This window comes from Abramis brama (assembly GCF_963993115.1).
Source record: "Abramis brama genome assembly, chromosome: 10".
Taxonomy (NCBI): domain Eukaryota; kingdom Metazoa; phylum Chordata; class Actinopteri; order Cypriniformes; family Leuciscidae; genus Abramis; species Abramis brama.
This window is the reverse complement of record NC_139972.1, coordinates 12,935,929-12,948,266: the sequence shown is the minus strand read 5'-3', so window position 1 is coordinate 12,948,266 and position 12,338 is coordinate 12,935,929. Positions and strand designations below refer to the sequence as shown.

Here is a 12,338-nt window from a genome sequence, read left to right as displayed (position 1 = left end):
TTTTTCATGTATTTCTAAATAGTCCAAATAAAAAATTTGCATCATACTACTGAACTATATCTAAATCCTCCACATAACCAATTTTTTTGTTAAGGTATCATACACTGACATTCCCCCTATGGTGCACGGGATTCATGATTATGCATGTGCTATCACACTTTTCACTCACGGTGAGGGGTGTGACCTTCTGCTGGAGGGTTGTCTTGGAAGATGACTGGCATGAGGGCTTGACGTATAGCAGTCTCCCAGCCTTTGGCAAACTCTCGTCCCACCCCGCTATTGGGCGCAACGCTGCAGGGGGTGAAGGAGATGGGTAGGCCAGACTCGCTGGATGACGGGGACGGGGTGGTGTTGGGGTCCTCGCCAACGAAGTAGATCATGGTACCTGTCATAATCTCAAAGCAATGAGGGCTGGTGCCGGCAGGTACAAGAGAGAAATCACGTGCCGGGCGTACCTCCAGGATCTCTGAGAGCGGGATCTCCTGCAGAAGCAGACAAAAGAGGCAAATTAGACACTCAATCATTCAGACAATGTGCACAGAGGTTAATTTCACAACAGGATCTACGATAATTAACTGAAATGATACATCAAACCAGGTAATTCAACATGTGTAGTCCAAATAGCTTGTGAAAACCATTCATAATAAATTATTTCATGAACCAAGAATATTCATGCTTCATCTGTCATTGTGAATGCATTATGCATAATGTAATGTGGCATTTCCACATCCGCATTAACACCTTCTTCATGTGCAATTTAGCTCATAGTGTTTATAAACATTCATTAAACCATAAATAGAGATTCTACCTTGTAGTACTTGTTGGTGGTGTCGTTTTGAAATAGGATGATGCATTTGCAGTCCAGGCGCCAGTAGTGTCTCTTCCTCTGTTGGAGGGTGGAGTGAGAAGTCAAAGGTCATAGGTCAACAAGGAGTTGGTGCTGGGGGTCAGCTTCACCCCAGCAGACAGGAGGAAGAAAGCGAAGGGTAAACAGAGCTGAAGAGAAAAGGAGGATGCAAGAGAAACACCAAGAGGAAAGTTAGAAAGAAAAGGCTGGAGGAGTAAAATGCTACACAGGAGGCCAAGAACAGGTCAATATATCAATGTCTAGCCAATTTTTGAAAGAGAACATCCATTCTTTGTGGAAATACTCGTCTAAAAGCACCAAGCACACGATGAATGACATTTATGGCTATTCATTCTTACAAATCAATACCCACTCCAATAGTAATCCAGCCACACTAAGAATAGGCAGTGATTTAAAAGCTGAAGATTTGCTGATATTATAGTGCAGATTGAGGCAGAACGCAGAAAGAAATATCAATAGTGATGTTTGGTAGTGAGGTAAGGACAGTGTAAAGACTAGAGAGAAAACTCTAGAATAGTTCACACAAAAATGTATTCATTTACTCATCCTTTATCGTTCCAAACCTAGAATATCCTAGTCACTATTTTTCAAATAATTAAAGTGATATGGACTGGGGGTTTCATATTAATGTAGTTCATCTTTAAAATATCAGTTAAAAGTAATACAAATAAATAACACATTGACGCCTGATTTTAAAGGCAATATTAAAATTGCATTTAAAAAAAACTTTAGACACGCATTTGGCAAAAGAATAAAGAGAAGCAACTGATAATTGTGTAAATACCGCATTTAAAAATAATTAAAATGAATCGATGCACTGAAAATCATATTAGACAATTAAATAAATATTTAAGTATTAAATTCATCATTTATTTGTAAATTTGAGAAGTGATTTATTTATTTGCATTCTGAATTAATACATTGATATTAATTCTATTGATATTATTGATATAGTTGAGATCTGCATTTTGAGATCTATTGTTAAATAAAGATAAGATGTTCTTCAAAAGATCACCAATTGGGTTTCACAGAAAGAAAAAAAAGATTTGGAATGACATAAGAGTGAATAATATTAATTTTTGGGTCAACTGTCCCTTTCAGGTCAGCTAGCAGTGAGAGGAAGTACCAGTGTGTCCTTGTTGCTGTATTGCACCATCCAGCCTTCCTTGATGGCCGTGCTGGAGCGACGTGTGGTCTGCCTGATGGACTGCACTACTCTCATCAGAGGAATATTAGCACTGGAGAGAGACAAGACAGCAGACAGTCAGGACATACATTCATGAGGTCTGTGTGACAGGCATACAGTAGAGGTACGCAGGCAATTGTGTGCTGAATAAAGAGAGACACAACAAAGCAGCATGAATTGCCAGTGAACAGTTTGCGAAAAGCTTATAACTTATTGGTCATCAGTTTTTTTTTCTCAGAGGGAAATATAAAAATTGATCCTACACTATAAGACAAAAAAAATAGTTGCTGTTCGAATTTTCACACTCGAAGCGAAGGGCTCCATAGAGATGCTATATCTCATTTTAAATTGACCTTTTCATGATTACACATTTTTGGTGTGTAAGATTTGCATAAGCCCTATTTATAGTCCAATTTCAATTATAGGTCTGGCCTATTAACTTTCCCCGTCAGCGTTTCTTTTCTTTTAAGTTGCGCGCCCGCATTTTTTGATAATTTTAACAAAAATGTAATGGCCCCCAGAATATTTAGTTGTATGCATATCTGAACATGCAATATATCTTTTATATATCTTTTAAACAACAAGGTACCATTTTATTCTAGCTTCATGCATGCATTCCTTTTTATCAACACTTGAATGTGGGTACGTTTCATAAAAAAATCCAACATACTGAACAAAAAGCTGAGAAAATCTCATTTTTTTCAAAGACTACAACATGCATAAGCAATGCTTTTATCTCTTTTCTGCTCGTTTTTTGCCTTTGTTTTGATCTGGAGATTCTGGTCTCTTTCATAAAATGCATAATAGCGCCCCCTACCACATAACAGTGAAAACACAGAAAGCGAGAAAATTCTGTCTCAAATGACGGAAAATCCCACCAATGCCGTGGAAAGATTTAAATACTCGTTAAACACTTTATTCTCATTATTAAATGCCCATTAGCTACTTTATTGTCTTCATTTTTCATTTAAAATTAACTCTTCCGAGCTGATAGGCGATGGGAAAAGGGAGAAGAGAAAGAGATTTGAACTTGGGTTGGTCAAGCTAATGCCAGCCGCCTACGGGGCCGTTCACATACCTAGTCTTTAAAGTTTGTTATTTTAAATGTAGATTTGCTCCAAGATGGAGGAACAGCTGTTTTATTTCTCTTCTCCAGAAATACATTTAGTAGCAGAGCTACTGCAAGGGATTTTCGCTGCTGGACATTGCTGAAACTTACTCTTCATGGGGAGCCCAAGCTCCCAAGCGCTTTGGAAAGAATGAGAAAGCGGTGCGGCCGCTGTTTACCACGTTTTTAGACAAAACGTGAGCGGCCACTTTCTCTCCATGCTACTGCTCCTGTTATCAGATTGGTTTCTTTTTTAATTTTGTCTGGCTCAACCCAACATTGGTGGGTGGAGTTAGTGTAAATAGCCTCTGCCAACAAGGTGAGCTATTTGTACTTGGTGTAAATAGACACTGTTTTGTTTATTATGAACAGACCTTAAAGTTGTATTTTTGTCTATGTGTGTCTAAAACCTGTATAACTACCTCTGGTCTCCACTTGCTCCATCCTGGCCGCTGTCTGGGGAGAAAGACCCGGGGATACTACAGGCCTCGTCTGAGTCGTCCATCATAGAAGACTTGTCAGTGTCAGAATACTCATTACTGTAGTCCATCGGCACCTCCGTGTCTGTGCTTGGACTTAATATGTCTGACAAGCATAATGAAGTGACAAACAATAATAACATGTTTCAGAAGCAACACACAGTGCAAATATGCCAAATGTATTAATGTCCATCATGTCAACAATGTTTCTCTCACACTCATTACCAAGAGTCTCTCCCAAACAGTCATTTGGGACCTTGTATGCACATCGCTTGTGGCAGTTGAACTTGCAGTCTAAAATAAATAAAACAAGTGTTATTAGCAAAATAAAATAAAAATTGTATCAAATATAAATATTAGCAATTCAGTTTTTCAATTAACTTACTACATAATATGCTACTTTTAAATTAACTTCTTTGGATTTACTTTGAACTATACTATCACTATACTATTTACTATTTACTAATCAATCTGTTCACCTCATTGGTACAATATCAGCATGGGTCAATATGCAGGAAAATGAGGAATTCAGTAATAGATCATAAACAGATGGGATTCCTAACTGTTCTGTATTACCAATTTGTAAAGTCAGGGCAATGTTTTTTTGTTAGTTTTTTTTTTAAGTCAGGGTGAGACTGTCAAACCTTTGCACTGGAGTCCCTGGCGGAAGAGTCCTCTCAGCAGTTTCTTGCAGTACTGACACACAGTGGGGCGTGTGTATGAGTGAACGGCAAATGTGTGCGGGACCTTCACTTTGGTCATGAGGATCTTGTCCAGGTGGACGGGCCGCCCGGTGTAAAAGCGCCTGGCCTCACTGGGGGTGCGGGGCTGGAGAGAGACCAACATTATATTTACAAATCAGATTTCATAATACATATTTATATTGTTATTAAAGTTATTTTAACAAGTATTTATATATGTAAATATGTGTGTGTGTGTGTGTGTGTGTCTGTTAGTGAGTGTGTATGTACTGTGTATATATATACACACACACACACACACACATATATATATATGCTTCATCCAAAGCTACTATATTTATATATATATATGTACTGTACATATTATTATTATCTGAAAATTCTACAATTCTGAAGTATAGTGCTACATTTTTATTAAAAAAATACACTTGAAATCAAGATGTGCACTTTTTAAATGTATTCATTTACCAGATGCTTCATCCAGAGCGGTTATTATTATTATTTTTATTTGTGCCCTCAACAACTGCTGTTTTTATTAAAAAACGTACAGTATGTTTCTTGATTTCAATTTAGTGGAAACATGAAACCGAGTGTTTGTGTGTCCTGTACCATCTGGGTGTGCGACCGTATGAGGCTGGCATCCTCAGACGTCACGCTGCTGTTGATGCTGCTGAGGGACTCTGAGGTGGACAGACGCAGGGACTGACTGCTGGTGAGGGACGTGGTGGACAGCCGCCGCTTCCTCGCCCCGCTGCAGTTATTGGGAATGCTAAAGGCACAGCGTTTGTGGTAATTCAATCCACAGCCTGCAGGGGGAGACAGTGAGAGGGCAAAAAAATGGACACTTATGTCATGCTTATGTCCATATTTAAAAGTGAGCAAGTTAGGTCATGGGAAATAGGCTAGATAAAATCACATGACAGCTCACAAATTTTAGCTATGGTTGAATGAACACAAGTATGACCAGTCCCCACCATCGCATTTGAGTCCTTGGCGCACCAGGCCGAAAAGCATCTCGCCGCAGTGATCGCAGAATGCCGGTGCGCGATACGAGTGCACGTTTAATGCGTGCGGACGAATCTGGAAGTCCTCAAATGTGGCAGCAGCTGCGGAATAAGCAACAAAATAAATAAAAAAATAGATCAGGAGACATCAATGCTAATAGCTCAAATGTCATTCAAAGCTTGTTTAAGCACAATGTGAATTTTCTTTTGCCTATGTCACGATATGAGGTAAATCCAGCCCTGGTCTGAAGCCATGTGAGTTGGAGTCAGAGATACAGCTCTATCAAATCTATTCTTTCAACATCCTCTCGAAACATTTCAGTGCTGATTACAATTGATCATCCACTTTGGCTCTCGGACATCAGGCTCACAAATAACTGGAGCTTGTGTGAGTTTCTCTACCAGACAAACAATTAAAATTGGCCGAATGGGACTTCAATGCAGTGACAAAAGCTATCGTTCAGATTTTGACTATTGACTTTACAGCCATTTTAACATTATAGAAAAATGTGCCAAATTTCAGTCAAATTACTCTATGTCATTTAAATCTGTTCACTACTGTGTCTTTGAAAGGTGCTTTGATATTAAAATGACTCACAAACACAATCTAAACAAGAATACAGAGCCTGTGGATTCATGTTCTGGTGCTTCCTTGAAAATCAGTTTCCATTTGTCACAGCATAATAACATCCCTATGTGTTGCTCTGTATCGGTAAATCTTACAATAAAAAAACACATTTTGTGTGACTGTGGTCAATTTTCATCTTAAAATTGAATAAAACGCAGTATTCGGCATAAAGAAAAGGAGTTTTTTTTTGTTTGTTTTTTACTTTTGAGTTATTAATTCTCATTATTATAGTGGGTTTTTTTTAGTATTATTTATATCATATTATAACATTTATTGACATTTTAAATTAGCCTTGATTTTCATATTTCAGTTTTCATTTTAATTGTTTATATTTTTATTTAGCTTTAATTTATATTTAAGGTTTAGTCATTTTAGTATTATTTTAGATTCTCCTTATATTTGTACTACAGTTTTTTTTTTTTTTTTTTTTACCTTTATTTATCCAGGTAAATTGTATGAGAACCACTTCTAATTTACAAACATGACCTGGCCAACTGTATTATGACACATTATTATTATCATCATAATTGGTCAATCACTGGGAAACAAATATATTAAATTAAAATAAGTATGATAGTGGGAATCAGATTCAGTCAAATTACATTAATGTGAAATAGGGGGAAATTAAAAAAGGCCAACAGTCGCTCATGTCCCAGAAATGATCAAATCTTGATATTGAATGACTGCAGCAAATTTGAAGGCCTTTTGAGCTACTGGTTAACTCTATGACCCACCGGACAGAACAACCTCCACCAGGTCCCCCTCCTGGATATCCGACACTGCCTTGACCAGCTGCAGGATGTTATTGCTGCTGGTGTCGTGCTTGAAGAGGAGGATCTTGTCATAAATCCCATAAAAGCCACATTCAGGAAACTGGACAAAACAAAGAAAGCGGGATAAATTGATTAGCCTCATTTATGGTGCATATACATATCCACTGCACTCCACTGATGTAATATTTCTCTTTTCCTGTTGTCAGCAACCGTCACTGCACTACAGCAGCTCAACACAACCACAACATCCTTCATAGATTTTTGGCTCATGGTCAAACATGGTGAATCCAGCATTTTGGAGTCAGTTACTGGGAATGGTGGTCATCATGTTACTGAAGAGCCATCTTTAAAGGTTCCCAATGGTGTAAAATGGGTGGCACTTTTGCAGTTGTACCCACCAGGGAACTCCTCTCTTATTTGTGCAAGTGTTTCACGTCAAGGGGTGTGTGTGAGTGTGAGTGTGTGTGTGTGTGTGGGGGGGGGGGTTGTTTTTTGCTTCTGCCAGCTGCATTTTTGAAGATTTCCTGTTGTTGCAGAGAAGAGCTTTTAATTTTTGTAGCTCTGCTGAGTCGAGAGCTGCCGTAATTTTTCTGAACGGATTTAGAGGTTTCATGTTGTTTTAGGAGATTGTATTGATTAATAAATATGTAATTTTCCTTTATGTGAAATGTGGGTGTATTCATAGTGAAGTATTGTAATAAGGAGGCAACATGATATATAGCCTACTATTATTCATTAACACCACAAGTAGTATAACTTTTTTAAGTCAGTATTAAACTAATGATAACAAACATATTCATTTCTCAAACATTGTGCGGTTTCTTGCCTTTGCCATTAAAAATTGATTTTGTCCAAACATATACAACATATATCAAACCTTTGCAAAGAGGCTGTTATTGAAGAACGGTTTTCTACAAACCTTACTGAATCCGACAGAAAACCAATAGCCCGTAAAACTTTGTATCTCATTATACATGCAAAGACAAAGTTTACTTTGGTCAGCGAGAGGATGAAAACGGTAATCTAATATTACATTACCAATGATTTTAGGGCATGAAAACCTTGACTAACATTATTAATGGGCCTCAACTGAAAAAAAAAAAGAGAAACTGATCAAAAATGTATGACTTGAACCCTTTAAGGACTTTCAATTGCGGCTTGGAGCATTTTCAAAACCATATGGCGACATTAAACCAACAAAAATAATATACATCCAAAGCCTTTTGATCACCAGGCATGTAGAGCAGCAGAAGAACAGCTCTTTGATGAAGATCTTGCAGGGGGATTCCAACGCAGAACCCATTTGGGCTAATTAGCATGTGATCTGGCATTGTGGATTCAGTTGGTTGCCTTTCATTTTGGGCTGACAGCTGTGACCGTGCTGAGATATAAGCCTGAGAGCCAGTCGGGTGTGATACCCGAGCACTTCTGCATTACAGCCGTCGCCTGCCAATCATTGTAGAGTGAAATCCCAATTGGCACCAAGCAACTACCTGGCAAGAGAAGATTAGCTACCTGAACAAGCCAACTTGGACCGACTTCGAAATGAGAAAGCTGGGCAGAGTCAATAGCATGACATAGGTGCCGTGTTACATATAAAGGATGAAGGAACAACAAGAATGAAAAAAGATATAGCCGCCCCATACCGCAGGTCAAAGGAGTGTGGGACATGGGGTTGATAATGTCAGTCAAATGCATAGGGCCTTATCGTTGGAGCAGATCTCCTGAATATTTTATAATGTCCCATTCATTGCATGTCATACAAGTTAGTGAGCTGGAAGCCATCACAACAGCAGCCTAAATGAAGGGCCCTCTCCTTGTGTCTTTGTGGATGTGCGAGCAGCACTGGAGAAAGTCAATGGGATTTTCCACTGCGGAACATGGAATAATGGATGATATCCATGGATGATATCATTCCATTGACTTCTATTCATTCGCATGCGAATGTAGGAGACAGAAAATACAAGCTCATGGAAATTTGCGGCATTTCAAAGTTTAAGTGGTAAACTCGATTCACAGACAACAAAAATGACAGCAGTGAGAAAACAGCAGGATCAAACAGTGGATCAAAACCTTCATTCAAAGTTATACATGAATTTTGAACAATACCTGTTCTTGTCTTAGGACAACTTTGAACTTTTTTGATCCACTTCAAATGTTGACTACTGTATATTGCTGCCTTTGCATGCTGTGGTAATCAAAATGTTGTTTTAGCCTTATCTGGTTGCACAGAATAAACAATGAGCTTTTTTTTTTCAATTCGATTACTGCAACATGCTGTGTTAAAGTTAGCACATGGTGGCTAAAGCTTATCTAGATTATTGGTAGCATATTGTGCAAAATTCACATTAGGTTTGTTCACCGCAGAGGTCTGTCCTTCAACACTAACAACATCATAGCATGATGATCCTGTGAATGAGTGTGGAATCATGGGAGACGTCAACTTCACCTCCACAACCAATGGAATTCAATACGATGGGAGCAGAAATTATTTTCATGAATGAGGAAGCACACAGTACTTCATTGCTTAGCAGCGCACTGCATATGACTCAGAGCACAGGGTGTATGCTTCCCTGACCGGACTACACTAGTTTTAATACTAGTCCTATGGTCATATAACATGCTCGTTGTATCAGATTTTGTTGCCAATAGTCAGAGCTATTGCTGTAGGGTGTATGCTTCCCATGCCAAACTACACTAGTTTTAGCATAGTTCTGTGATATACAACATGCTTGTTGTATCAGATTTTGCTGCAGCTAGGGGTGTAAGCTTCCCACAATAGATTCATACAACTGTTAAACTGGCTACAGCAACACACTGTTGCAATGTGGTCTTGCTTGCTCCAGCTTGGGGTGATGCACCCTGGGTAAGATTGTATCTATAGTACTCAACATACACTGTAAAAAATGATTTTTTGGTGAAGTAAATACTACTGAAAAAAACCAATGTAATTTACATGAAAAAGTTAGTTCAGGCAAGAATAAAAAAAACTAAGTAAATTCCATATCAGTACTTAATTCAAGCGAGTAGAAATGAAAGCGTAAATATCAACTCAATAAAATTAAGTAAAAATTACTCAACTTTTCTGATACTGGGGTTCCCATCATGCACTGGACCTTGAATAATTAATGAGGTTCATTTTTCACTGGTTTCCAGCTGTATTTACACTGTTTTATCATTGCTTTTGTTGTCAGGATTAGTAACCTGCCATTTTGTGACATTTCGAGTAAATTTTCTGCTCAAAATGACACATTCAAACACAAAAATGATCCATCAAATGTTACCGTCATTGTGTATTGTCTACCAAGTATTGAGGTCTTTGCATTCACATGAAACTTAACATCTGACATGATGTAGTATAAATTACTTAGATAATCTAAGTAAAGCACATACTATAAATGACTGGTATAATTCAATATTATTGTTTGAGTGAAATGTAATGCAAAGGAAATTTAAACTAAATCGATATTAATCAACCTTTAACTAGCCAAGTTAAAATTACTTATTTTCTGTGTTACTTTCACTTAACTAGGTTAAGTAAAGTTTACTTAATTCCATATTCCAAGTAAATTTAACGTAAAGATTTCTAATTAAAGCTACTGATAAATATGTTTAGGTTTTTACTTGGCAAATCATTGTAATTTTACTAGCATTTTCTGAGTGGAAAAAGTTGCCTAGCTTTTTTCAAGTAAATCCTACTCCAAATTTTTTTCAGACATCAGGATGTATTAACCATTATCAGCATCAGTCATGTTGGGGGTAGTGTTTATTAAAAAAAAAAAAAAAAAATATATATATATATATATATATATATATATATATATATATATATATATATATGTAAAACCATCCATATTTTCGCTGTCAGTTTGTGTTTGGGGGATATTGGCATATGGTTTTGTTTTGGGGGGTTATTGCTGCTCTCTCTGCTCTTATCCATGCTAGGCTGCATGGATGCGCAGGGAGTTCTTGCCCAGAACAACACCATACCGACAATCCTAAATGTATGCTATTTGTCACTCGTATTTGACGATAGTGGTCCTGACAGAAATTAAGCGTATCGTCAGTTCTGGCAGGTCACGTTAGTCAAGCTCACATCAGCTGACTCTCAGCTAATACACATCTAGGAATACGAAGCCTATCACTGTATACATATATAAGCTCCTTCAGTATTATCAGCAGCTATCGCGTTTCTCAGGAGCTCATTACCCTCCTCCATCCCCAGCTCCTCCTCTCGCCCAGTCAGTATGGCATTCTGATTCCCCCTAAAACGCAACGCATGCTCTCATGTATTGCCGCAGGACAGCAAATGTGAGTACATTTTCTGTCATCTTTGTGATATGAAGAGTGTGAAAGTCACATATTTTAGCAACAGTGTGAAAGTGAATAGCACATAACAGGCACAATACCGGTATAAACATGAATATATATTGGTACAATATGCGTCACATGACAAAACTTACGTCATCGTTTTTAAATACCTCCGTTTTGACAGTCCACACTACAATGCGAAAACGGGCTTTTCAAATTTATCCACTTTGGAGAACATTTTCAAAAAGCTTTTTTCATTAAAACGGTGTTTCAGTGCGGACAGAACGGAGAGAAAAAGTTGCGTTTTCAAATGAGAACGTATTAGTGTGGACAAGGCCTAAGTCACATTACGACCTTGCAGTGTCCGCAGACATTTTGTATACTAGTCTAGTGTGATTGCAGCTTAACCAACACACAAAAATGCATTCATGCGTAAAGAATCCTGTAAATAAGTAAAACCAGGTTTAAGGTTCAACCAGAATTGGTGCGCTTGTCTTGCATCCAAGGTGGAGTTTTAGTGGGACTTTCCAATTACTGACATGCTAATGAACGATGTACAATCCGGCAGGGGATCATGATGATGTTGTGATACAAGCATGGGAAAATAATTTACAGAACAAGAGCGAGTAATGTGAGAAAACAAAACCCAGATACGAACATCAGAGAGCTTCAAAGCTCCCCGCAGTTGCGGAAGACAGGAAGAAACAAACTGAGACAAAAAGAAAGAGAAAGAGAGAATCACTACACTCCAAACCCCAAACAACACCTTTCCACCCAGTTCCTGTTTTTTTGACTGCCAGAATTAGGATTCCCATGTGTTCCTTTCAGAGCACATGTGGTTAACCTCCACCTCATTTAGAGGAAGAGACGGACCAAGGTCCCTGCCTTCCGCCCAAAATTCTCCCTCCCTCTGCCTGAAGCTTCCACAAGAAAGTCAACAACCCTCCATATTGTCTATTTCCAGAGGCTTGCGCTGCTGCCAAAGATTATAGTCCACACCCGGCATGCTACCGCAACTTCTAACCAGCCTCTAAACAAGCTTGACAGCAGCAGGCGGCCTCAAGCAAAACCGTACCGCTCTTGCTGAAATGGGCAAAGGTTGTTCAGAATATGTCTGCAGAATTTGTCTGCAATTAATGAAGCTGCTTCACATATTATTTCTGCTTTAGTGGTTGATGAGTCAAACGATTATTTATGTCCCATTATATAACTATAGAATAAAACTGTTACAGTCTCAGAACGGCTTCAGCACTGTAAAAAAAAATTACATCCCCAAGTCA

At 38.2% G+C, this 12,338-nt stretch overlaps 1 protein-coding gene across 1 annotated transcript in view; it reads right to left on the bottom strand.

Moving 5' to 3' along the window:
* The window catches only part of prkd2 (protein kinase D2), a 36,769-nt gene that overhangs the window by 6,478 nt on the left and 17,953 nt on the right, over nucleotides 1–12,338 (bottom strand). Inside the window, exons 2-10 of the mRNA XM_084125810.1 lie at nucleotides 6,709–6,847; nucleotides 5,317–5,448; nucleotides 4,952–5,148; nucleotides 4,286–4,469; nucleotides 3,867–3,935; nucleotides 3,585–3,747; nucleotides 1,995–2,106; nucleotides 809–886; nucleotides 170–482 (exon numbers count right to left, since the gene is read on the bottom strand). Coding sequence (XP_083981936.1) covers nucleotides 170–482; nucleotides 809–886; nucleotides 1,995–2,106; nucleotides 3,585–3,747; nucleotides 3,867–3,935; nucleotides 4,286–4,469; nucleotides 4,952–5,148; nucleotides 5,317–5,448; nucleotides 6,709–6,847 — 1,387 coding nt within the window. The remainder of the gene's footprint in view (nucleotides 1–169; nucleotides 483–808; nucleotides 887–1,994; nucleotides 2,107–3,584; nucleotides 3,748–3,866; nucleotides 3,936–4,285; nucleotides 4,470–4,951; nucleotides 5,149–5,316; nucleotides 5,449–6,708; nucleotides 6,848–12,338) is intronic.